The sequence below is a fragment of the Oxyura jamaicensis genome, chromosome 7 (genome assembly GCF_011077185.1).
Source record: "Oxyura jamaicensis isolate SHBP4307 breed ruddy duck chromosome 7, BPBGC_Ojam_1.0, whole genome shotgun sequence".
NCBI lineage: Eukaryota > Metazoa > Chordata > Aves > Anseriformes > Anatidae > Oxyura > Oxyura jamaicensis.
Genome location: NC_048899.1, coordinates 34,062,293 through 34,089,732, shown reverse-complemented (window position 1 = coordinate 34,089,732; position 27,440 = coordinate 34,062,293). Strand labels below are relative to the sequence as shown.

General features: G+C 37.9%; 1 protein-coding gene and 1 long non-coding RNA gene across 6 annotated transcripts in view; one reads left to right on the top strand and one right to left on the bottom strand.

Annotated features, from left to right (window-relative positions):
* The window catches only part of LOC118169747 (von Willebrand factor D and EGF domain-containing protein-like), a 177,432-nt gene that overhangs the window by 63,007 nt on the left and 86,985 nt on the right, over positions 1-27,440 (top strand). For all 5 annotated transcript variants that reach the window (XM_035331308.1, XM_035331312.1, XM_035331309.1 and 2 more), the window contains 4 exons: positions 2,414-2,487; positions 9,149-9,419; positions 12,455-12,633; positions 16,145-17,079. In XM_035331308.1, the coding sequence (XP_035187199.1) occupies positions 2,414-2,487; positions 9,149-9,419; positions 12,455-12,633; positions 16,145-17,079 (1,459 nt within the window). The remainder of the gene's footprint in view (positions 1-2,413; positions 2,488-9,148; positions 9,420-12,454; positions 12,634-16,144; positions 17,080-27,440) is intronic.
* Positions 1-27,440, bottom strand: part of LOC118169748 — a 188,960-nt gene that overhangs the window by 95,386 nt on the left and 66,134 nt on the right. The window contains exons 2-7 of the long non-coding RNA XR_004752258.1: positions 26,698-26,703; positions 20,735-20,876; positions 11,732-11,795; positions 10,784-10,879; positions 7,470-9,397; positions 5,081-5,209 (exon numbers count right to left, since the gene is read on the bottom strand). This is a non-coding gene — a long non-coding RNA (uncharacterized LOC118169748). The remainder of the gene's footprint in view (positions 1-5,080; positions 5,210-7,469; positions 9,398-10,783; positions 10,880-11,731; positions 11,796-20,734; positions 20,877-26,697; positions 26,704-27,440) is intronic.

Sequence of the window (27,440 nt, the reverse complement as noted above, 5' to 3'; positions counted from 1 at the left end):
TAATGAGAAAGGAAGGTTCACCATCACCGTGTTCAATATGTGACTGTTCCAGGAATCTCTAGGACACCTCTGACAACACACACAGATGCTCTGTCTCTTCATTTATCGCAGTACAGAGCATCCAAAGTAAAGATAATGGGAATCAGTCAGGGAGGCTAGCCACACTGTCCCTGCAGGAAGCCTGGCCAAGGCAGCGTAGTGAGCAGGAGCTGGCCTGCTGGCTGTGGAGCTGGTTCAGAGCTTCAGCTGGGAGGTCTGAAAGCCAAAATCCCACCACCTGGGGGAATAAGCAAGAAGACAGATTTGACTCAGCTAAAACTCTCAGAGCAGTTGGAACATCCAAGCTGGAGCATTTAAAGTAACTGAAAACAAGCTCTCAGCTAAATCTGTAAGTTCACTGTCCTGATTTTGGTGGATTTACTCATGGTAGGATAAGATTAAATTGGACCAAAAGAATTTTTGTCTTCAAATGTAAAATGTCTAGCATATGCTTATTTCCCTTCTTTCCCAGCACAGGCTTCCCTTACACTTTTTAAGATTCTTAAATCAGAAATTGCAGATAATTCAATGTAGTGCACACACATACCTATATTTTTTTCTTGGAAGCTATGAATGCTTCCATTAAAATATGAAAATGTAGCAAATGTGAAACGGAATTAATCAATTTTAATAATAAATTCCATCTATCTCAGTTAAAACTTGATCTATGAAAGCATAATAGACATTACCTTCTATTCCCCCTCATTTCCCCATTGCTGCTTTGCAGTTAATTAGACGCATTAATGTAAAACTGCTCCTGCAACATATCAAGGAGAAATCCATATATTAAAATCCACATAGTCTATAGTCCTTCAGACTTGCTCAAATATTTTTGATTTATCTGAAAATTGAACAGAAATGGTGGGCAGAACATTTTGACAAATTCAGACACCTGAAAAAAATTGATTTCTTCAGCACACTAGGGCTGCCTATAACTGAGACTTGCATCGTTTGCCAGCACCATGCAAGAAAACAGCAGAGCAGAAAAGGTTATGGCCATGGGGAAAATAGGAAAATTCAGAGATGCTTCTTTACATCACTCTGGTAAACACAAATGATACAATTGACCTCAGATCAAAAAGCTGCTCATGGAGGTGTTAAGTTCTTCATTCCTCCAGACAATCACTTTAATAGTCTGGGATGCCAAGCACCTGTGGGTGTCTAAGCAATGTCTCTGTGTGATGGTTGAGGGACATTTTGAAATACAAATGATGTATTGCCTCAGGTGAGGAATTTTATCAAGTACTCTGGTTCCCTCTTCACCCTCTTATTCATTTATTTAATTTATCCACTGTTCCTAAAAGCTAAATTCTGCTTTGTTGCTGAAAGACTGCACAAGGATATAGTGGCCATTCTTCTTCCCTGCTCCGCAGGTGGTGGCAGAACTAACTGAATTGCATCTTTGGATTTCTCACGGGGAAAGAGCACGCAAGGAATTAACAGCCCTGGCCAAGAAATCAGCCCCGCAGGCTGGATATGGAAAAACCATAACACTTCATCATGCCCACCAGTGTGACTGGGAGCCCATTGTATTGTAAATTGCTGCACACCCCAGTCTTGCATTTTTGAGGGTTGGATAGCAGAGTACACAGCCATGACGAGGAGCCATCTTGAGAGGCAGAGGAAGTACAGGCCCCGCAGGGCCTGAGATTCAGGTCTTGCAACTTCCAAGGGAGTTTCCTTACTTCTGGCTTTCATAGGTATATCTGCTCCTTGCAGGTCACCAGGACACTTTGACCTTGTCTATGACCTGGTTTATTTCCAAGTAACCAAAAGATGAAGCTGATGATACTTGCTGCTCTAGTAGATCCTTTCTTCTTTCATTCATGTGCCAAAAGCAGACAGCTCCACCAGCCTAATTTGTGTCCTTGTCACCAGTACCCAATGGATAATATTCACATAAAATTTACAAATCAGACATTCATATGCTGTATCAGGAAATTAAAGGTCAAGCTAGGGGACAGACAGTGGCTACTGCTAAAATATGCTAATGCTACTTAATTACAGCATACCTTATATAATCCTTAAGGCATTAAAATTAGTACAATTTAAAGAGCACTCTACTCTCTTGATAATTTCAGGGAATGATCTACTTCTTAGCAAAGAAGTTTGATACAAAAGGTTTGCTTTATACCAGTGAGACCGTGCATTACATCAGGTAGAATAGGAGCACTTTGAACTCCCATATTGCATGGGATTAAACTCAGTTGTTTGAAAACGAAGCCTGTTTTGTACCCATCCACAATTATGTTTCAGAAGTCAGATTTTAGTTTGTACTTGACACATGAATCCTGCCCCTAATGTTTTGTGAGGAGAGGTAATGAAGAAAAACTGCTGTGTAGACTGTATTCATTACGCATTTCATTTTAACTAGGTCACAGTTCGAGACCTCCCAACAGGGAACTGCTACTCTTTCACTGATCCACACATTATCACATTTGATGGATGGTGAGTATTCTACTTTGAAATAATTTGGCTCCATTACTGCAGTTTTCAGTTTCTGGATATAGCATGCATTTGGCTTTACATTAGAATTCCATAAAAGCAATGTACTAGTTTGCTTATAATGATTAATGTAGTGCCTCGGTAACATAAATGTTTTCCTTCCAGCTGTTTATATTCCTTTTAACAAAAGGACTGGAAAAGGATTAATTTTGAATCTGCAATGGTTTTGAGAGTAAATTATTTTTACAAGCTCAAGGTCAGACTCCAAAATGTTCTTCAAACAAAACCATCATTAATGACTTTGAGAGGGTTTCTATGTCATGTGGCATGGTGACATCCCAGTTCCACCCAGGTGAGCCATCCTGTCCCTGTAGAAGCACATCTTGTGCAAATAGCCCATGTTGTTGCTGACAGTTTAGTAATACCTGACACAAATTCATTCAGGGCAAAAATGCTCTTGCATTCTCCTATCTACTTCCAGGTCTGGTTTACTCATGGCTATATCTCTGCATGGAGCTGACAGTCATAATCACAACCAAAACATGATAAAAATGGTTCTGCTGTCTCAGGCAAAAATCCAGAAATTAAGAGTGGCAAATTTCAGGGAAAGTATGCAAAATATTGCATAACTGAAGTTGTTATTCTTCCTATATTGTCCAGGTGTCCTCCTACATAAGTTGCTTAAAAACTTAGTGAGCCAAATGCAGTATCTTTGTGTTTGAAAACCTGCACTGTACGCTAGCTATGAAACATAACAGAAAGTTTTTAAAGTTTGCATCTGGCATGTTTGAAGTAAAATTACGAATATTTCAGATCACATTCCAGTTTTGTCATTCCGCCATTAACCTCCTAATGGCACAGATAATGAGTTTATGAGCATAGCGTCCACAGGGCCTCGGCAGGCGTGATATTCTAATTTCGATATCCTAATGTCCCAATTTCAATCCAGCATGCTCTGGAGGCAGCAGCATATACTTGTCAGAACATGAACTCTGAAATGACGTCAAAGCTGCAGAAATCTCTCAATGAAATAAGAGTGAGAAAGGCAGTGGCTCTGTTAAAGGCTACACATCTGCCTCAAATAATGATGTTGCCTAAACTGGGTAGTCTGAGCTAGGAGATTAGCTCTGCACACCTGGGACTTTCTAGTTTCCCTCCTCCTTTTGCTGTATGCCATCTCCAATTTGTTCAAGCACTTATTTCATGCAAGTTTGGTTTCTCAATATAAAGAAGATGGGGAAGAACAACAAGTGGTACACAGTCATTTATGTGCCTCTTGGTATTCACCATTATTTCAACTCTGTATATTACATGAGATTAGAATATTATTTCAAAACTCTTTGTACATTGATGTTTTAAAACATTCTGTTCTGTTTTAGGGCCAAGGCTGGACAGGGACCTGACAGCTTGTTCTATTTAGGAAGTCATAAATTACTGAAAATGGCTTTTTGGAATGGGGGAATAGTATCAGCCGTGTAGAACAATTTTACACAGCTTCCATGGGAAAAAGGTCTAAAACAAAACAGAAATTTTATTTCAGTAACTCATTTTGGAGCCCTGTTACTTACAGCACATGGAAATACTTCTAATTCTAAGCAATTTACAATTCCATTTAAACACAAGCAGTTTGGAAATGCCTGTCCTTCTGTGGCACCATGCCTCGGAGTCACACAACTCTGAAACAAAAAAGTCCCAGGAATACCTGGCCCCTTGATAATCTCACGTTTCTTCGCTGTAGGCATTCATTACTGCTCTGTCCAGTATAGCTTTAAATGAGCCAAGCGATGGGGCTTTTGCCATCTCAATAACCAGGTTATTTCACTAAGATATATCATTTGATATTCAGCCAAGTTTCTTACCCATCATTTCACAGTCCCATTACTCCTACTTATATTCCCATTTATTATTGTAAATAATTTCTCTTTCAATTATTGTAATGATTATGCTACACTATTAGATGTCAGTTAAGCAACTTCTCTGTCTGCCTATCCAAAAAAACATTAAGGTATTAGCAAATGATTTTAAAGCTCTGTATATAAGGGAGAATACGATTCCTGTGTGTGTCTTGATACAAACCTACAACCTATAGATAAAGATCGACACAGAGTTATGGAACTGAAGCATTTCCCTGTGTCATGAAAGGGTATGTGGTGGGAAACTGTATTTGAAATGTGGAGAAAAAAAAAAAAAAAAAGTTTCAGACCAATCTGCAGATTGTCAACAGTGGAACAAAGGAAGACAAGAGAAAAAAAAAAAAAAAAAAAAAAAAAGAGAGAGAGAGAAATTTCTCCTAGGGACTAGGAAGCAATAGGTAATAGGATGAATGGATGCTTTTCAGCATCAGGAGCTAGCTATATAAACTCTAAGTGATCAGTAGACACAGGTCAGGTAAGAACAGTACACAGGGGAGAGAAGAAACATTGAAAACACCCTTTTCCCATCTCTGCGTGGCTACAAAGATGTCAGCAAACAGAGCTTAATAAAGAAACTACCAAAACTACCTCTGAGATAAGCAGCAGAGCATCCATTAAGCAATATAACTCAAGGAAATCAATTTGTTCCACCACTTTATCTAGAATCCTGTAGGTCAGCTTACCAGGATACAGCAGGCTCTAAGGTCAAAATGTTGCAGGCAGAGCTGCTGTGGACAGGTAGTAGACAATTGTCCCCGTGGTGCATTTTCCATCCTCTCTCTGTGGAGTCCTGGGGATGGCTGACTAAAGAACTGTCATAAGGCAAGCAAGAGAAAGTCTGAAGATGGGGAGTATTGCCAAGAGCAAAACAGTAGGAGTGTTTTCTATGCAAATAGGCATGCACGTAAACACACTCCTACCTTTCTTAGATTTGCTTACCTTTTTTCACTTTCCTACTAAAAACGGTGAAAAGAAGAAAAAATACACAATGGAGACAAACAAGCATGAAAGCAGACACGAAAATAGAAAACGTAAATGAAAAACAATGCTCATAAAATTTAGCTTAACTTTTTTTATTATTAAGATTTTAATAGTTTCTTTAGCAGCTATAAAGTGGAAAAAATGAAAAATGGCATGAAAAACAAATGACTGGAAGATATTGGTATGCTTTTTGGCAGCAAAATTTTCCTATGGTCACTTCTAAATTGTAAGTTATTTTGTGAGATTTCACAATAATACTTCATTTTGTAACTCCTATAGATATATTTTCAATGTTTTTTTAATTTGACATACTGAACTCATATTATGTCTGAAGTAGCTCATTGTTCCTTATATAACTGAAATACCTAACACACTTCTAATGATAGCACTCCCCTTTGGTATGCCTCTGGCTAATGTTTCTGTAGAAATATTTATCTTGTAATCATTCTATTCTTTTGACCAAAAGAAGTGACTGAAAATCAAAGAAGAATGTGTTGTATTTTACAGTGCAAGCACAATCAATTTATGTATATTGGTGCATCGATGTGAAATGGCATTAATTATACTAGCTAAAATCCAGAGAGAGCTCTTCCTTTTATAGCAAAGTAGCTTCTAAATTAAACAAATGTGAAAGCCTGGTAAAGCAAAAGTATAGACCTCATTATTAGTTATGGCACATTATAAATATAAAAGCTTTTCATGACATAAATTGTAGGTTCTTAAACATGAAGTATTAGCTTAAAACTAAATGTGGAGAATATCCTTTTAAGGCAAAATATAAAAAAGGAAATATTTCTTGATTAGTGAACTATATATATAATTCATGTTATTTTCCTTTTTTTTTCTTTTTTTTTTTTTTTTTGAGCTTTCACCAATCCATCCATCAATATTATCGCAGGGGGAATGGTACCATTTCCTGCAGAGTGACAAAATCCCCAGCTTGCAAAACTTCATGCTTGTGGTTGGTTTTAATGGCATTCATCACGGCAGCCCACAACTAAGTCCTGGGCATGTGCAGCCCTCTCGGAGGGCTGTTCTTTCTTGATAGTCTGTAGAAATTTACATGTCCCCAAGCATCCAGTGGCTGCTGAACATAACCCAGCATCTTTACTCCTTGAGAATAACAGAGCCGCTCCTTAGTGATGAGTACTCTGAAATCAGAGGACATCCTTCAGCATCACCCACCTCTTCCTAGGGTCACAACTAGTATAAAAGAGTTCTTTCTTGTAAGGAAAGAGGGATCTCAGAGGAACACGAAAAATATATGATTTGGTGACAAAACTGTGATGGAAAAACTTTAGGGACAGTCACAGTAATTAGTGAATAATAAAAATTAATAAAAAGGTAACTTGGTGAATATTAAGTGTATTGCATTAGTTATTTTGATGTTACTGGTAGTGAGGGTTTTTCTATTTCCTTCTGTCCCTCTTTTGTCATGAACCAAGAGAAATGATTCCTATAGCATCTCATTGTCATAACAAAAGACTTAGGTGCACTTTATAATTCTTGCATTTAGAGCACAACTTGAGCTATGACTTCACGTTGGGACAAGAATTTGATGCACTGCTTGAAAAAACAACCCAAATATATACATGGGAAGTGTAAATACTTCACATCCACTACACCCATTGCCATAGACAGGGAAGCAGAATGGGGTAATTCAGTATGGAGAGCAATTCTGACACAGTCTGTAGTGCCTGTTCACAACGAATATGCAGAGCTCCTTTTGCAAGAGCTCCACATTCCTTTGTGCTTTTAGTTTCACAAGGTTGCAATCTGATTTCTCAAATGTTGTCCAAAGAATCATTATCACAATTACAGTTGTACAAACATCACAAAAATTTACCTGATTACATTCAATTACCCATTCGTGTAATTCAAAGGCAGCTGAAAGCTTCAATTTAGACACGTTGCAGGTTTGTTATGTGCCATGCAATCTATGTCATGACTTAATTGAAGGATGCTAAGTGACTTCCAAGAGAGCTGGATTCAGTCCACTGTCAACACTTATTAAGCAGTGCTTATTAAAATCCCGTTGCTGGAATGATATTTATATGTGTATGCTAATACAGTCTTATTTACCGGACACACCTGATTAGTCTGGATACAGCCATTTTGAGGCATTATGTTCCATCAGCCTCTCTAAACACCTTTCCTGCTAGGCTCTTCCTGTTGAAAGGTCTGTTGAAGGGAACCGTGGAAGGTGACTCCCATTAAATTTCCTGGCTCCTCAGTCTTTCCTGTGTAGAGGACCAAACAGAGTTAGTTCTTGATGCTAAGAGACTATCTTTTTTTTCTGTTGTCCTTAGTTCTAATCAGTCTGAGCAGCAGCATCTGCACAGCACACTTAGGATTTATGTACCTGATTAGAAAATAAGATGAGACAAAAGCATTCAAAATCATATCGTTTTATGGCCAACTTCACTAAGTTTTTTTAAGATGAAGTATAATGTCAAATGTGGTTTCTTGCAGAGAAAAGCAGCTGGAGTTTAAATTCTTGCTGTGTTTTAAGCTACATAGTTTTCTATGGATTTTATTTTGGATAGAAATAAAATGCAGATACATACATATTAAAATTTCTTTGTTCTTGAGCCAAAATGAAACAAATTATTTTCTCGTCTGTATAGAAAACATTAACAGACTGCAAAAACATCGATGTTTTTATGACACTGCTTAAAAATAATCCTGTTACTTAGTTTAGTGGTTGATTTTATTTTTTTGTATGTTCTTTTTTACGGTTTCTTTTTTACTGTAGAAAACAACAATGCTTATTATTATAAGCTTATGGCTTAGTTTCCATTATGCTTAATTTCCTAAAAATCATGTTTAAAACTAAATGCAGAGCTTGTAAAGTAAGAAGAATCCACTGCTTTTAAAGATGCTAGCTGTTGGCTTGTGTGCAGAAATCTCCAGGAACATATATAAAATATGCAACTACCGTTTTTTTTAACTTTATACATCAGACAATAAACTAGATTAAAAATAAATAAATAAATAAAAATTAAATCTACTCTGGTGTAAGGAGAAAGACTTGAACAAGTAGAGGAGAAGGATTTTACAGGTCCCTAGTTTGGAAAACCTACTAGTACTTTCTGTGGTCATGAGGATTTGGATCTGTCTTGGCAAAGGGGAAACACAAATTCAAAATTATTCTGCCCGTGGCCTCACATGGAGCAAGGATTTTTTGTACAGAGAAGAATGGAATTTCCAAATTGTTCCACAGGCAGCAGTGCTCTGATTGACAATCCATTTAGAACAGAAGTTATGCTTACTATGAAGTTGTTGGGGAGGAACCAACTTTGTTTTAATGGGTTTTCAGTAGAAGCCCAGTTTTTCACATGAAATATTTGCCTAGCCACAGTCAGACTTGTAAAAGTTGGTGATTAGTCACAGAAGAGGTTATCTGAGCACTGATTTTGCTTTGAAGAATATCATGCTGTAAAGCATCCAGTTAGAACCAAAACATATTTATTAAGGCCTGGAGGCAGGGACTTCTTCCCGTTTGCTTTTATCAATGTTTATCCTTTTTATCCATGCCCGTTGCCATAGCAGCAGCTCGCAGACAGCAACCAGGATTTCACATGAATTCTTTTGCACTCCCAGCTAACAATGGTGACAGCTACAGCTTGCTCATGGTGCTGGAGAAATGCTTCCCTATGCCTGGATCTTCCCCTCCTTCCAAGCCAGCCACGATGCCGGAGGGGCACAGACAACCACGCCGGGTGGATGCACCGGGTCTCTAAATCCTGGTTTTGTTTGTCATCGTTTAGGCGTTACGATAATTACAAAATCGGCACCTTCCTTTTGTGCCAGAGCACATCGCGGGCATTTGAAGTGCACGTTCGGCAGTGGGATTGTGGAGGCCACCGCTCCGCCACGGCCTGCAACTGCGGGGTGGCTGCACGAGAGGGGGACGACGTCGTCGTGCTGGACTCCTGCAATGGCCATTCTCAGGAAACTAGGCCACAGCTAGCCATCCACAGCTCCGGGGCTTCACCACAGGTCAAAATCCTAAAGGCCTATGGAGGGAGAAAAATAACAGTACGTGGATGTTTGAGTACTCTTGTTGTTGTTCTTAAAAATGTCAGTTTAATATTTCTGAATTATTAATGAAGTTGCTACGAAAATATCTATCAGAAGGCATGAGAAGTGCCTGCAGCAAAATGTACCAAAAAATGAGATACGGGGAAGAAGCGGGTTGAAGTGTTGGTTTAACCAACTGCAGAAGAAAACAAAACAAATATCTCTGGAAATTTCTCAGAGACATATCCAAGAGCCAGTATTGTTGCTTACTTAACGGAGAGCCACTTTCAGTTCACTTGTGCTGGGCACTACCTAACCACATCACATAAAGCAAATTTCTTTGCAGAGCTTTATAATATAAATATTCAAGGAAAGATCACAGGTAGCAGAATAATGTAGTTTTAGAGTGTAAGAAAAAGACAATGTTAGCCAGATACAGATAGTCCCCAGAAGCCATGGAAATGGGCTGCAAATGTGCAACATTTGCTATAATTTAAAGTATTTGCCTAAAAAAATTATATGGCCATTACAAATTTTGCATGGATATCATTTATCCACACTAATCCAGTGAAATCACTGGAAGAGTAAGAGTAAACTGCACCAGTGGGGTTGGTGAGAGGCACAAATTATATCCAAGAAAATAATTTTATCCTAAACTTTTGTCATCAAGATTTATTGCCAGGAGACATTTTGGGTGAAGATAGGTCCACAGCAGAGCCAGAACAATGCCAGGGAGTGCCTGTGTTTGGCTGTCCTTGTGATCTCACTTGGAAAAGATCTTGATGAGGGAGTAATTGAAAATCTGTTAATTATAGAATAGAGAAAAAGCAGGAAGCAAGCTGTCATTTCATTTTGCAACTGAATGCAATATAATTACTGTTTTATTACTAGCATAATTGTAGCAAGGAATCCCTATCCTCATTTACACCTTGTGTAAATCTCACTGATTTCCTTTGTGTTTGAAATAAAATAGGACACCTCCAGGCTGTGAATAAGAATCCTTTCCTGATCTGAATGGGAATCAGTAGGAATTGTAGGCAATTAATACGGTCCCTGATGGCACCACTGTAAGCAGTGCACCCCAATTTGCTCAGCATTTGTCCTTCACCAGCCTTGCTCAGGATAGGAGATGGTTCTCCTGCATCATTCAAGGCTGCTCCTTGGAATGAGGCTGTTACACCTTTCTGTAGCAGCTTTCAGCAGCCTGCCACTACCTATCTCTCTAAGCTTAGGTCTCAAAAAAATCTTCTTTGCAGTCCCTATCAGCAATGTTAAATCCATGTGATTTAGGAAAACCTGTCCTTCGTGGCAGATGGCTTGCCCTGCCTAGGAGCAGCAGGAAAGGAAGGGTTACAGCCCTCTGAAAAAAAAAAAATCCACACCTGGAAATATCCATCCATGCAGTAGAGAAGGCTGAAACAGCTCATTCAGTCTTGACAGCAAGGTTTTTATAGACAGCCTCGTGGGAGATGTTCCTCCTGGTAGTAAAGCACTTAATTAGAAGGCACATGTTTATCTGAAGGAGGAAACAAAATGCTATCCAGCACTATGTCAACTGCAGCCCTCCTGATCTATTTATTAAACAACCACAATAATAAATAAATAAATAAAAGTAATCAAATCATCAAACCATTGGAGTTTTCTCCTCCTCCCCTTTAATAAAAAAATAATAATAAAAAATTTTACCTTGGAAAATGAGACTTACAGCCAAGGTGGAGGTACAACCAAGACCTTCTGATGTACTAAGAGAGCTGGTTTTACCTGATGACTTTCATTATTCACCAAAACTAATGGTTTTTTTGTTTGTTTGTTTTGTTTTTTTCTCTTTCTTTTTTTTTAAAGGACACTTTAATTGCCCCAGTCAAAACACAGAGGGCTTGTGTTGAATGTGCACGGCTCCTATTACAGTCAGCAGAACTCTGCTGCTTATCTCAACTGGACCAGGAGGGCATGCACAGGCTTCCTCAAAGAGTATTATTCTGGTTGAAATGAGGACTGTGAAGCTAAAATGGACAGGACTGTTATTTATTGCAGCCAAAATATAAAGGTTGGATTCCAAAAAAAAGAAATACAAATATAAGTTAAACACTTCTCACAAGCATGAATAAATTTGGTTTGGAAGAGACTATAAGGGACCTAAAAAACAATCAGAAAGAAAGCAGTGGGCATTAGTAGGCTGAATCAATTATTCTCAGCCAGGGGTGACTTAAAAAAGGAAGATAATTATTTTGAAATTACTGTAATGAGAAGTTTCCAACTATTCAACGTACTTTTAGAAAATATCAGAAAACATTTAATTTTGGATCAAACAAAATAGTAAGATTACTTACTAGGATAGAGTGCTCTTGCTCCCACTCTTGGCACGGATCAGTTTCACAATCATTTTCTTTTTACCTAGAAAAATAAAGCAAACAAACAAAAATACATTTCAGTTTAACAGATTTATTTTTTTTTATTTAGTTGGACCACCAATCTGAAAAATCCATTATCCACACAGCTAGTTCTTTGTCTTACCCTCACGTTTTTTTTTTTCTTTTAAAGGTCAGTGTAAGCCTACCAGAAGTTCTTTAATGAGAAAATTGCTTTATCCACTTTAAAACACAATCATTTTCTGGGTAATCCAGCCTTGGAAAATGAAACGATTTTTCAGAGGGAAGAAAGCTGTTTTTCAGACTTGGCAGTTTATCTAAAAGAAATGATTTCCCAGGCAAAGACACAAGGGTAGTCTTATTGTCACGGAAGTTGCTTCAAAAATTAGCTGGTAACTTACCAGTGGGAAAACTTCAATGAATGTAATTATTAATTTAAAAAGAAAGTACTTGTGCAGTTTTATATTTATGTAACATAGTCAGACAGTAGCACCATAAAATTTGAAAGCAAGCTAAATGATAGCACATATAAATATTTATGGTGCATCTAAGTGATCTTAAATTACCACCGGCATTGCCAATGTCCTACCTTGATATCTTTGTTTATAAAAAGGGACATTTTTTACTGCATAAAAAGCCTGGTAATGGCTTCAGTTCACTGTTGCTTTTTTTCTGCCTCTTCAGATCCTGTTCCCTTCAGGAGCATTCGTTCGAGCTGACGTGAGCGAGTGGGGAATGGGCTTGACGGTGAGGACACCGAGCAGCGACTTCAACAGCACCAGAGGTTTGTGTGGCCTCTTTGATGGGATCAGTCACAACGACTTGAGCAATGTGCCCGAGGAAGACTTCGTAGAAGAGTGGAGGTACAAAGCGAGAGAGGATCCCAGACTGGGAGATGTTTCTCTAGCACTAAATCCAGGGACATTGATACACTAATTTCATTATGTACTCCCCTAATGACCTGGCAGAGAGATCTGCTTCATCAAGCAAGGGCAGCCTGGAGGCCCATTACTATCCAAACAGCATGGTGGCTTATTTTTCAGTCAGCACAGTGCACATAAGCAGTTACTGAGGAGAAGTTTTATATTCACAAGTGATGTCAACTTAACAGCTGTGTTAAGATCCCACTCAGCTGTTAAAAAAAGATGCAGTTCTCACCTGCACTGGAAAATGTAGATAACTGACAATAGGGATTAATTAAGGGTTTGGTATTTCCCTTGTTCTTTTATTCTTGAACACTAATTGCAATATGTGAGTATAGATTAAATGTTACATTTTGACAAAGTGTGGTAATATATGTACCATGCTAAAAGTTAATATCTACTCCGCTAATGGTGACGGTGAGCTCAAAAAATTTCCACTTTCTCGGACAGATGGCCTGGAACTAAAGCCAGGAGTCTGGCACTCTGACATGTCCCTGTCCTTGCCCCTTCCCCTGTCCCTGTCCCTGTCCCCAGCACTAGCTCACATTTTAATTCCATGTTGTCTAAATATATCTAAAAGGCATTCACAAAACTGAACTGGGTTGTTTTGGCTATGTAGGTTTGCTTGTGAAGTATGTCTTGAAAATAAGGAGAAAATAAGGTGAACACAGCTGTTCATGTCTACCTGTGCAGGTTTCTCAAGATCAGCTCATGCCATGATATTCTCTTCATTCTGTGTGGGAATAGCAAGTGCATAAAAATTTAGAGCAGCTGGATCAAACCCAAACCACAGTTAGATGGGTCAACACGCAGCTTAATTTATCACTTAATCTGTACATGGGAACTTAGTACACAGTAAATGCAATACTTTTTAGACCTAGTGCATTTCAGAAAATAAACAAACACCCCTACCATATTCTAGTTATATTCAACCAGCCTACATAATGGCTATCTAATGGCAATTTTGACCTGTAGCTACAAATTGTGCTATTTAGAAGTCAACAGACTTCTAAACAGTCTTTCTTCTTTAACATCTTTAAATTGTGAGGCTGAGTCAGAACTTGCTTCTGGGAAGGCAACTGGAGAAATAGTTTAGTGCAAGAACAACCATCTTCTGCCCACCCAAAGAGAGGCTAACAAGAGCAGGTGGTCAGGCATGTTTGTTGAAAGATCAGAAGCCAAGGCAGAACATACAGGAATTTACTTATAAAGCAGTGAGAAGTTTTCTAGCACTTGTCACATATGATGGAGCTACTTCAGGAAAGGAATGGAAAGTTCCACTGTGTGAGAAGAGCAAGATGGGTGGCAAGTTCTACTTCACAATACTCTCAAGGATGGAGTCTCAAGGACTCTTCAGAAGCCTGATTCAAAAACCAGCAATGCCAATGGAAAGACTAATGTTACCTCCAGAAGAGACTGGATCAGTCTATGATCCACTAACAGAGAAATGGTGCAGTAAAAAACACAACCTGGAGAATGATTTTACAGCCACTGCTTTTAATTTCATTTTAAATAACACTTAAAGCATGCTATGCTTTCTGCAGCACCTGAAGCTAGTCTGAGTGCTCACCATCTGGCAGTTCAGCTCTTTCCCTGGCTCCTTCCACTCTCAAGCAGCTGAAAACAGATCTGTTTAAAACATCAGGTTTTCAATATATATTTTAAACAATAAAGCAACATCAGATCCTCCCAGTCCTTAAATAGCATCTGGACAAGGAAGAGATGAATTCTAAAACATGTATTTTAAGTAGCTAAAAGAAGTTTTTTGTACATTTTGCAATTATTGAGAAATCAGTAGCACCGCTATTCCTTTTGGTCTCTCTGTGATAATATCTAACTCAGTCTGAAATACTTGTTTTTAGCTTTTCCTTGGTTATAATGGGCAACTAAAAGGAGTGGTAATCTAGTCTTCTTGTGCAAAGGACAGGAGGCCCTTCCTTGCTCACCAAAGTACATGCCTGTGAGGAAGGACAGGGGTTTCCAGTGGTTTCCAAGTGATTCACATAGAAATAGTGAAACAATTCATTTCAATAAAATACCAAGGTAAAAGTGTTTCATTTTGTTGAAATTTTCATTTGTGTTTTAAGCTTCTGTCCTAATTTGGGATTACTTTATGTGATTTTTATTTATTTATTATGCAATATTTACCTAGTCTTTAGTTTATCTGGTGTACCCTTAAAGGAAAAAAAATACTTTTGTTGTCTTAGGTTTATTGTTAATTTGTGATGCAAGCCTGAGCCAATTCTGTTGCAGGTAGCACCACCAGTCAGGGCTGGATAAATGCTGTGTGCAGGATGCCCACTGGAAATTAAAGCTGTGTTGTCCAAAGGACAAGAAGTCACTTCAATACTCCCTCAATCAGCAAAACATGTTTTATTGACCAAGGCTGAAGGAAAGCCAGTGCTGAGCACAGAAGAGCTCGTGCATTTCTGTGAGCACAAAAGGCATCCTGTTGTACCACAATGTATTCTGCTGTGTCCGCACATTGGAAACACAGTGGTGTTTGGCTCTGAAATGTAGAGAAATGCTTTCACATTCCTGAACTCTCTGGCTGCAAGACAAAATTAGTGCCAAAATAATTTAAATTTTTGGTGGTATTTCATATTTGTCTGGAAGTAAAGTGTTGCCATCTATTAATACAAGAAGCATCTTTTTCTATGAAACTCCAGGCCTCTTGCACTGCACATGTAAGATCAGTAAGAGATCTTGTGCTCATGAAGTTTCCAGGGAAACTTCAGTCATGGCTGTTTATTCAAACTGAAGTTCATCTATCATTAAAGTTGGAGTAAATTGAAAAGGGAGAAAAAAAAATCATCATACCTTACATGATAGCCTAAACCCCATGATCATTGGAAAACTGCTCTGTGTCCAAGTAAAAGCTTCAAGAAAGCTCATTTAGAGGCCAAAAATTAAATTAAGTATGCATTTAAAAAAAAAAAAAAAAAAAGAAAAAATTAAAAAAAAAAAAAAAAGCGATCCAAGTCTTAGAGGAAACAGCTGGTAGAAAATCCAGGCAAATGGATAAAGATGATTTTCATAATGAAGTATTTGAAACAGATATATCTTTTTTGTCATTCTCCAAGCTGTATCTGAGTCACACTGGGGAAAAATCCAAGGCCTTATTTCATGTGTAATATGCAAAGGGCAACCTGCACCTAAGAAAAAGTTCTGCAAAGTGATATCCCACACTTAGGCACCGCTCCAGCAAAGCACTTAAACATCTGTTACCAAAAAGTCCCAATACAGTGCTAAAAAACCTACAGGACAACTCAAGAAGGGCAGCACAAAAATGACTAAAGAAAACAGAGATTAAACTTAAGCATTTTCTTAAGTACTTTGTTAGATTGGGATTTATACATACCCCAGCCTGAGGGAAAGAAAGTTTACTTTGCAGCGCAGACGAATTTGTTGAAAGTTTCCTCTCTCTAATCTCTCTCTATTTTTAAATCAGAATACCTCCGGGGAAGAGTTTATTTGACAAGACTCCAGTACCTTCTGAGGGGAAGCAAAGGAAAAATTACTGCGGATGTCAGAAGGAGAGCACTAAGTCTGTGTCCTTGGTAAACACGCCGAATGCCTTTCAGACTCAATCTCCTGGTTGCCATTATGATAATGTGGATTACACTTCTGCAATCCCATATCTAGATGTTACATCAGAGTTTGTCACTCACTCAGGCGAAGAGTCTGCTTTAAGAAATGATGGGAAACTGTCAGCCAAGTCTTTTGATCAAAGATATCTGCCTAAATCAGTCAAAAAGCGAGGTAGCCCCGAGGACCGATTAAAACCCCTCGCACATAATGTTTCCATGAAAAACAACAGTTTCCTTAACTTTACCAAGCCAACAGAACAACTACAGAGGGCAAAAAGGCAAGAAGACTACTATGAGTACTCATCCTTTTACCCACTGCACAGCCCAAGCCAGACAGACTCAGACAGCTTTGCCTATTTTTTCCCAGAGGATTATTTTGAAGGGATTCGAACAAAACTTCCACTGGGATGGCCTACTCCCAACGGTCTAACCTCTGCCAAAGCTCGTGAGATTTGCCACCAAATTCTTGCAAATTCCACCATTGGCTTGGTGTGTAAGGCTCTTCTTGGAGAACTAATAGATGAGGCCATTGATATATGCATTTTAGATCTGCAGCTCAAGGATGACATGGCCTGGGTGAGGGCACTGATAGCACTTTTGGAAAATGAATGCGAAAGACGAGTGCTAAGAAACAGAGGTAAAGTGTTTCATGTCGGAAACCAGCCATCTGCTAGCCAGGAGGAAATCCTCACCGTTCTCCGGTGTCCTGCTTTCTGTAACGGCAATGGACAATGCACGAACCTGGGCTGCCAGTGCTTTGAAGACCACAGCTCCTATGACTGTAGCATTGCCAAGAGTAAGTAAAAAATTCTGTTTCTTCCTACCCTACCCATCTTTCCATGGTATTAAAGTTATTAGGTACAACATCTGCACAGAGTTGTTTGCTCTTCAAACAGTGCTACCAGTAAGATATTTGATGAATTAGTAATCAGTTTTTGACCTTGAAGAGCTGATCAAAATGTCTGGTTGGCTGGTCCTTCACTTTTTTTGCCTCAGTAACTTTTTAAAAATGGATTTTACAAGCCCCTTAGCAAATTGGTTTTGCAGAAGTGATTTTCTTTACATCTGATCTATCACCAGCATGCTGACAAGTAAGCTTCTGACAAAAAAAGAGGGTCCTGCTCACCTTGTGGTCAATATTCATGCTAACACTGTATAGATACTTCTTTTATTTTTCTCCCTCATCAACAGAGAATAAAATCTGAAATGTATTTCAAACTCTGTATTATATATATATATGACAAAATGAACAGGTAGCATTGTCAAAGCCATAAAATAGTTACAGAATATACTTTAACCTGTAGACCTGATTCTGCAAACATTTCTGAATTGCCTTACATTTACACAGGTGACTATCCTACTAGATTTGTTTCTTCTTTACAGTTCAGCCCCTCAATGGATAAATCCAAGTCCAGCGTGAGTACTCACAGCCCTTGAAACTAAGCACACACATAAATGTTCGCATTAATTTCAAAATGTAAGCTCTGCCTCAGCAAACCACATAAGCTTAAACTCAAAGTTACAAAAAGGTACTTAAGGCTCAGCCACACAGTTGGGTTCCTGCAGCTTAAGAAGCAACATTTCAGCTAAGCTGAAATAACAAGGCATGCTCCTTCATCCATCCCAAATGTGGGGGAAAGCCTCTTGCTACAATGCTTAGGCTACTGGACAATACCTTGTATTTAGGACAGGCGAAGCTCCTATCCAGGGTCAGTCGCATATGGCTTAGCCGAGGCACCCAAATCTCAGACAGCCCTGGAGCTCAGCAGTACATCTGACACTCCCAAGGCATTTACTAGCTGGGACAGGATTATTCTCAATATGTTTATTTCTCAATAAACATGATGTCAGTGCACTGATTTGAAGTGGTAAAATATATCCTGACATTTGATTCTTTTTAACAGCAGGCTAAAATTTATAGGATCATTTTCTACATTTCCTAAATTTTTGAAAAATTCATTCTCATTCACGCAGAGAACAACTGACACCAGGGACTGAGAAGCAGTTTGAGCAATTCTGCAGTATTTGTTCAATATATAACTCAATGTTTAACTTCATTTCTCTGTGAAACATGTCAAGTCAGGGTAGAGGAGTTGCTTAGACCAGATGTTTAAATTTTATTTTGCTTTTCTATGGCTGAAGATCCTCAGATTAGAGGAAAATAGCTTCAGTATGACCTTTCAACTAAACACTAATGGAACCTTGTCTTCTTGCTGTTACATCAACTATAAACAAGGCCAGAGCCCAAACATGGCCTGAGACTGCATGGTGGGTGAGGAACGGGAAACAATACATCAGCTTTGGCAAATGACCTGTAAGCAGTTATTGCTCACTGGTCTGACTGCTTCACGTCTCTCACTGATTTTGCTTCACTCTTCTCCCGTTGAAGACAATGAAGTAGTTGGTCTTTGCTTCAAACTCTTCTCTCTTGGGAGTGTGGTTTATTGGAATACAAAATAAATCTAATTATTGACTCCAGTTTTCCAAAGAGTTCCTAGTTTGGCCTTGGTCAAGATACAGACTCCCAGCAGCCTCCTCCTCTCTCCAGCACTACTTCCCTGGAAAGATTCCTTCTCCACTTCTCCTGGCCTCCAATTTGGTTTCCGAAGAGTGAGCTGCCATGAGGATGTTGAGATTTTTAGTTGCATCCTCCCTGCCAGAGCAGCCTCAGGCTTAGCCTGGTCCCCAGGGAAGTGAGCTTGGCTTTGGACACTCAGAAGAACCATGTCACTGCAATTCATAAAGTATTTGCTGGGCATGATTTTGTCAGTGTTTCAATAAAATTAGCATTCACTGGTGCTGCAGTTTTCTTACCAAAATACAGAAGAGCCTTTCCCAAAATTACCACACACTCTTTCCAACATTTCAAGGCAATATTTAATGTAAAAATCAACAGACCACCGTGCTCTCTCACACACTCTATAGACCTCACATTACACCGACTTCAATGCTGTCTGCATCCATAACCTGACAACTGCCTCAATTTGGGTCCGTGTCCATTAGGCACAGGACTGCAGAAACACTCGGCTATTGCATGGGAAGGAAGCTCTGAGGTATAACGCGCGCTTTTCAGAGGGTACTTCACCCAGACCATTCACCAAGTCAAAAAGTAGACTCATATAGGTAAAATGATCCATGTCTGTTGTGTGTTATAGCTTTTTATAATTTTGTATATTATGGCTTAAAGTCACCTTCCCAAAGCCCTCTCTGAGCTGCAGTGCACATTTTCTAGTTGCAACTAAGAATTTTTTTTATTTTTTTTTTTTTAACTAAAACTTGTGAAACATTTTCTGCCAACTTAAACTTTAAGTACAAATATTATTCTGCATTCAATAAAACCAATAAAACACATTAATAATTAGAACCCAAGAGGAGAAGAATGCTTTCTAGCTAAGTAAAGAGAGCTCATAAGAGAAAGCATGAATTAAAAATGTAGTAGAAATTGTCATGTTGAGCCACCAGTATTCATTTTGCTCTGGAGGAACGGGTAGTAGGATAACTCTCTGATGCACAGACATGTCTTCCCAAGGATGCACCTGACCTGGTGCATATTTACCATTCATTTCTCTTTTCTCCCACCATACTAGTGAGATTATATGCTGCCCTCTCATCAACAGCAGGCCATCTCCAGAGAAACAAGACAACAATCACTCATGCTGTATTCCACACCCTGGATATACATGGGGAACTTACACACTTGTATAGAAGAAAAACCAAAACCAAAAATCAAAATGTCACAACAGACTTTTTACAAAGGCTAGTAAATTCACTTCAATTGCTAAAATCTTCTCTGCCAAATACAGATATATTTTTTCTGTTTGTAATCTCTCTACCAACTTGTACTGGGTAAATCCGTGAACATGCAGCACAGTCCATGGGATACACCCTATAACCCATGGAAAACTCTGAGCTCTTTTAGGCATGAAAATAAGGGTGTTAAAGAGGAGCTGCTGCTTCCCAAATGTTCGTGCAGACAATATATTTACTTATCAATTCACTGTGTGTTCCACTTTGTAAAGAAAATATTTATTCAAAATACTTTGCAATCTGTTTCTCATTAAAATGGGAAAGTTGGGATTAAAAATCAGCTGTTTAAGTAAATACAGCTTTAAAGTTTTTTTCTTTTTTGCCCACAGACCACTGAAAAAAATACATCAACATCTGGAAAACAATTGGCAACATTTTTGACAGTTTGCTTGGCAAAGAAGGGATCCTCTTTAGTATAAAAATCTGTTTTGTTTTGTTTTGTTTTTTTTTGGCTGGATTTCACTCGGTTTGTTGTTGTTTTCCTACAAAATGAAGACACTAGAAATGAAGAAGATCCATTTCCTGAACAAATTTACCTAAGATATCACAGTATTTACAAACGGGAGCAGCAATGATCAAGAGAGTTGTAAATATCTTCTGTAACATGGGTTCCACAAATAGAAAACACTTTGAAAAATATTTACCTTTGAATCTGTAAGTTGCTATTGCTCGACTCTTCCCAGAGCATGTTGCCCGAGGAGTCCTCTGCTCTTCCAAATTATAGATGAGTAGGAGGTAGCGCAAATTTCCCCTAATGTCAGTGGTAACAGTTTGGAGATTTTCATCCTGTTTAAACAGAAAGGTTTGCCTTCGTCTGGGGAACAGAGCTCTGAAAATTAACTTAGCATGTTCAGTGGATACTCACCAAGATTTTAGTGAATACCAGTTATTAAAACTATTTTTTCTCTTTTACTGACTTCTGAGTATTAGATCTTATGTCTGTGCAACAAACTTTGAATGTTATTTCTGCATATGTTGCATGTACTTGTGACCTCAATGTTAGAGAACATTTCCTCACGCAAGTACTGACAGAGGCCCATAATCATTGAAAATGTCCAAATTACTCCACAGCTTCTCATTTAGCTCAGAAATTTTATGCTTACCTTATGACAACCTTAAGTCAGAGCTTTGGACCCTGGAAACTGAGCTGGCTGCGATGTTTTTGGAAAGCAGTGATCTTCAGGGAGGTCCAAAACACAAGGGTCTGAATTCAGTCCCCTGAAGTGACCTTGGGACCTTCCCTGGGACAAGCCTTGGAAATGCTGTCCCTATAGAAGGGTCAATAATCTAATTTGGATAACTTGGTTTTAATTTTTTATACTAGACTCCAAAAATGTATTTCATAAAGAAGAAATTAAGAACAGGATGTGTCTTTTGGTACTCATCCCTGCTCCTCTCCCAGATATCCTGGGCCCAGCTAATGCCAGACTGGTGAAAAACCAGTGTGTGCTGGGAGGGAGCTAGATCAGGCAGCAAGGCTGAGAGAACAGGACCTGATGGCTGGGATAGTCCATCTTCTGTGCTTCTGGTACACTGATAACGGGATGGAGACACATTTGAAATTCAATCTTCGAGCAAAACTGGGGAGAAAAGTATTCCAGGAAAATTAAAAGAAAATTAGGTAACAGCTGGCAAACTGGATTTATGGAACTATCTCCTTTGTCTTTGGCATAGGGAAATACAAATCTCTAGAGACGGGACTTTGCAAGAGAAATTGGTTTCAGCATTAACAATGGAGAGGGAAAAGTACTGCCATGGTCTACAGTGAGTCAGTGTGATGAACTGTACTGAGCTTCATGTCTATTTCTGAATTCATTTCTGAGTAATGTAGAATATATATTTTCAATTTCTCTATGTAACAAAACAGAAGCTGTGTATCTATAAAAATACCTGATCTTAGAAATGCAATGTAAAGCAGATCTATGCATCCAGACAGAGGTCAGATGCCCTACAAGGAGAAATCAAATCTTAGTTCTGGCACTCCAATCACTTGGACATTATAATACTTAGGAACAGTCAGCTAGCTAATTCAGTATAGACAAGCAACATATAGGTGTGAGCTTCACCTTTAGCTGTTCTTGATTTTGGAGTTTTACTGGCAACAGTCTTTTAAGATATCTGCTTGTTTTTACATTTCACTGACAGAAATGTCCTCCACAGACAGTGTGTGATGTAACACCTATTTGCAAGCAAAAGTACTATGGTATTGCAGAATAATGATGTGTTTCTTAAACAACAGTTTAAAAGACTGGATGTCCTCATAGCTGAAGTCCTGCTGGCATCACTAAAGCCAGGATTTCAGATCAGAAAATGCTATTAGAGATAAAGAATTAAGATTAATCTCAGAAATAAAGCCACATCTTCTAACAGGAACTGCTTGAGCTTCCTAACTGAGAGCTTGGGCATCCTGACCTGTCCGGCTGTGTGCAGGCAGTCATCACTGTGCAAGCACAAGCAGGATAAGCCTTTAGGCTTATTTGCTAATAAGCACAGGTTCTGTAGGAAGGGAAGAAAAGGAGTAGAAATTAAGAACCGAATTAGGTTTCTGCAGGACGTATAAAATTGCTGCTTCTCTCAATTTCTTTTAAAAAGACAGGACCTAAGAAACAAAAAATGAATATTGGTTTTGGGAATTTTAATGTTTGAATTCCACTATCAGGAAAAAGTTACTATCCAGGAACAGCTACATGAATAATGAAGGAGAAGGCAACTCCCTTTCCTGGCCATATATTTTCCCATTAGCTCCAAAACAAATCTTCATCTAATGTTCTTAGGCTGGATTTCTATACGTGAATTAAACCTCCCCCAAGATCAAGGAGGCCATCAATATAATTCAAGTATCTTTTCCAAGGTCACCCAATCTCAGCTACATTGCCATTACATAACAATGTGTTCTGCCACTGATTTTGACAAGCTTACACACATAGACACAGAAAACATGGCCATGCAGTATTTTTAGGGATCAGACTACAACCCATAATACATTTGCAATATTTTAAAAGGAAAAAAATGGAGCAAGAGAGAAGAGAGCTGTACTCCCCCTCTCTGCCTGCCTCCAGCAGGAGCGGTCCAGGTGGCCAGAGCTATAATTATTCTCCCATGAAAACTGCAATTTGGAGTTGAAAGGCACCTCTGAAATTTGGCAACGCTCCAGAAGCTTAGACTTTCTTAATGTTGCTTAACATTTCATAAAACCCCCCAACACCTGTATAAGGTGCTTAAAATGTCATTACCACCTGTAATTAAATGCAGAATCCAATTACTGTGGGTAGCAAATCAGGTTGGTGCTTACCATTTGTATATATTGACCATGTTGATTATAAAAAAAAAATAAATCAGGAGTAGTAAAGCACACATAGAGGAATGTAATATGCAGATTGTATGAAGCTCTAAAGAGCAATTACAAGATAAAAGGTAATGAGGAATAATAAGGACAAATTAGTTTCAGTGAAGTAATGACACTTGAAGTTTAAATTTCTATGTGAAAAGTTCAGCAAAGAAAAAAGTGAGCAAAAAGGATAGTGAGAAGATGGGAAGTTAATGCTTACCTATCATGCTTACAGATATACCACTGTCATATCAAAATAGGTGTCTGCCTATTAGGGTATTGTTACTAGGAAGTTCTGTGAATCCTAGAGCATTTTCAGAGCTGTGAACCACAACCAAGCATGTGCCTCAGATCCATCCAAAACAGCAGATACATGAATTACACTCTGTTACTTTTAGGATGATTGTATAGACCTGCCTGAATTTCTTCATATGTTGTAATTAAAGCACAAAATACTTTAAAATAAAATTATATTGAGTAGCAGCACAAGGCCTGCTATTACTGTCCTAAGGCAGGGACTTCATGAGATAAGTACTATAGAAATCTTGATGTTTATACAGTTGTGCTTGATTTTTAAGCATAACTCCTGTTTTTGAGGATGAAACATGGGGGAGCCATTTAAAGATAGGATTTAAATTGTTTTGAGATCCTCAGATGAAAGGGGACAGAGGATTTCAGTCCCCTAAGTCAAACATCTGCTTTTGACGTTTTACATGGGAACATACTGACTTTGTAATAAATATGTTTCTTCCACTTCTATCAGTTCAGCAGTCTTTAAACTCCAGATCATGGTGCCATAATGATTATTTAAGGGCTATTTGTCAAGTAAATTGTTACTTCTCGGCACATGTAATATGTGCTTTGTCGGCATGATACATCACAACAGTGCAGAAGGAGCCATTAGGATGTTTTGGGATGTTTTGGGTCAATAGAAGTTTGCCATGCATAAATTAGATTATCTATAGTATAAAATGCATACTACACTTTTCAAAGAAAAGCAGTTAATTTCTTAAATCACTGAGATAGCTACAGAGTAATATACTACTTGGTGTATGTAGAGGTGGTAGCCTCTGTCTCTACGCCCAACCTGCAGTGCTGGTATGACGTCTTCAGGGAAGAACTACAACAATTGATATGACCATACATGCCTCAGAAATAGACACATATTTGAAATTATGGATTTTCTGTCTGATCCTCTTTACAGGCATTGATTGATTGTTTTTGTCTGTATTGTTGTTTTACTAAATTTGTCTTTAGATCAGTAAATATGCAAATAGCCACAACCAAGCCCTTGGCTGATTTGGCAAATCACTTTATATGGCAGTGAGAATGCAATGTGTTTTAACTACTAATTGTGTCAATTTTTCAAAATTAGATTTCAAAAGATGCATCAAACATGCTTGTAAGAGAAGTGAACACTATAGTTACTACTATTAAACATTTCTGGTCAAAAGAGAATACTAATACAAAAAAAAAAAAAAAAAAAAGATGGAATTTTTAAAAGTGTATTATTCTTTAAAAAGCTTTTCTCTTTTCAAATAGTAAGAAGGGGTGGTCGTAAGCTATAGGGCTTAAGTTATAGGGCTTAATTATCTGCTTAATTATAACAATTCCATTGATTTTTATGGATGAAGGATTAGCAAAGTCACCATTACTATTACTTTTGATTACTTACATTATCAAGAAAAAGATAGATATTAAGAAAAAGGTCTCTTTTTACAAATGTGCCTTTTCTCTTTTTGCTCATATTTTCTATTCCACAGTTCTTAGTTTTCTTATCTAGCCAACCGAAGGAGGAGGTCTGAAAATTTCCTATGTCCATCATGTTCCCTTGAATGAATATGTACTTGTTCATTTGGCAACAGCTGGACAGTAAGTGAGGCAGTGGTTTTACGTTCTAGTTTGGAAGTTGACACAACTGTTTCTAACAAATATATTTTTCTTCAGTAATAATTTCTGTAAAGCAGGGAACACTTCATGCAGATTATCTCACATGAGATGTTCAGTACACTGCTTTCATGTCACTGGGACTGAGGTCTTTACATAGAGCTTAAAGACATTATGAGTAAATTCTTACTTCCTTTATGGTGACATTTTTAAAAAGTGAAGGAATTTTCACTGAGATATCAATGCTTTGCAAAAAAAAAAAAAATAGTTTCTATATAACTTGAAAATTAAAACCTTAGATTTGAGAGTTATTATCTCTACATAATATCATTTTTTTCCTCAGCTTGCCAGATCATCTTGGAAAACAGATAAAGAATAAATATGAAAACACATTAAATAATGCAAAATATAATTGGCTTCGGTTATTCAGCTTTTTCCTAGGCAAACCTAGGGATGAGAGAAACCAAAAATATACATTTTAAAGTGTTTATTTACAAACACACCATTCATTTCTCCCAGATATCTACAGAAGCATAGTCTGCATCTTTTAACTACTACTACAAGGTTAATTACTAAGTTAACTAAGAACAAGCTAACTAACGCTAATAATAGCATGTTATATGAATAAAATTATTTAAATGAGTAGTTCCTTTATATTTGGACTCTAAAAATTTACACTAATATGTTATTTTCAGGCTAAAACCAAAGGCAGCATTAGTGGGCATAATTATAAAGGCATAATGAGTAAACAACAAAGCTGTGAAATGACTCACTATACAATTTTCAAACTTATTTTGAATATAGGACTTACCTGTTTTTGAAAATACCATTTATGTATTTTAAGAATGATCACCTCCAAAAAAACGTTTTGGTAAGACATAATAATATAAAGTGTTGTTGTTTAACAAATACAGGCTTTATAAAAAAAAATTAAAAAAATAAAAAATAAAAACTAAAATAATAATAATAATAATAAACTAGCCCAACCTATCATTTGATATCCCCTGATTGATACCATTGTACTCTGTTTTATATAGATGGAGACAGAGCTTTCCTGTCACATAAAACATATTTCTGCCTAAAGTTTTGTGGGTAATTCTCAGGAATTGACAAGCTTCAAGATAGTTTTGAAGCTTTTCTTCTTTTCATAGCAATTTTAGTTTACTTTTTGATAGTGCAGATATGATGAACACATCTGAAAAGACAAACATCAATATCAGCCTTAATCTACTGGTTTAGCTCCCCGTTCTTTCCATTCAAAGCACAGACCTGGCTGAGCTGGAAGAGTTCTATTAGCTTGATAGCTACAAAGTCAATAGAAACCGCATTTTAAAAGGATACCAAATCTTCATGATAAGGGACATGGAAGGTTGCATGCTCAGTGATCCATACCATTTCCTGCAAATCAGATCAAGAAGATTAGTCTTTTCTGGTGATTAGTTTATTTGCTTTAATGCAAAGCGGTGAGAGCAGTTCAGTGAAATAGGTAGCTAAACAAAACCATTTTCTGAAATATATAGAATTAAATGCTAGAAAAGTTTACAAAATTATAGGTTTAATTTTAACTGACCAAAGCCAGACAATCCAGATGCATGTGTATAACTTCTTTACACCATGCTGTTTTCAGGCACTGCAGGAAATTTCAGCCTTAAATCTTGTTAAATCCAAAACAAAACAAAAAGCTGTGAACAAACAAGCTCTTTCTTCAAATACTCACACACACATACACACAATAAATAACAAATTCAAGGCTGTTTATGAGCTATAGAAGTAAAACCTACTAAATGTTAAAAGGTATGATTTAAACTGACCTAAAGCAAAAAGTCGGTACAAATCTAAAACTTCTTTATACTGTGCTTTATTTTGTATGAACAACCCACAGTCTAGCAGCACAGAATATTCAAGCAGCCATGGATAAAAAACTGTCATAACAACCAGTTCTTCCTCTGATTCAGTAAACGTAAAGATGGACAAATTACTAAAAACAACCAATTAGGTGCTAGCATGGGCATAAGGACCATGATGACACCTAGAAGCATCTTCCTGCCCACATCCCTTGGAGTTCCATCACTGCAGCTATTACGTGGAGCACTGCTGCCCAGGGTCCTGCTCTGAAGTGCCTTCAAGTGACTGAC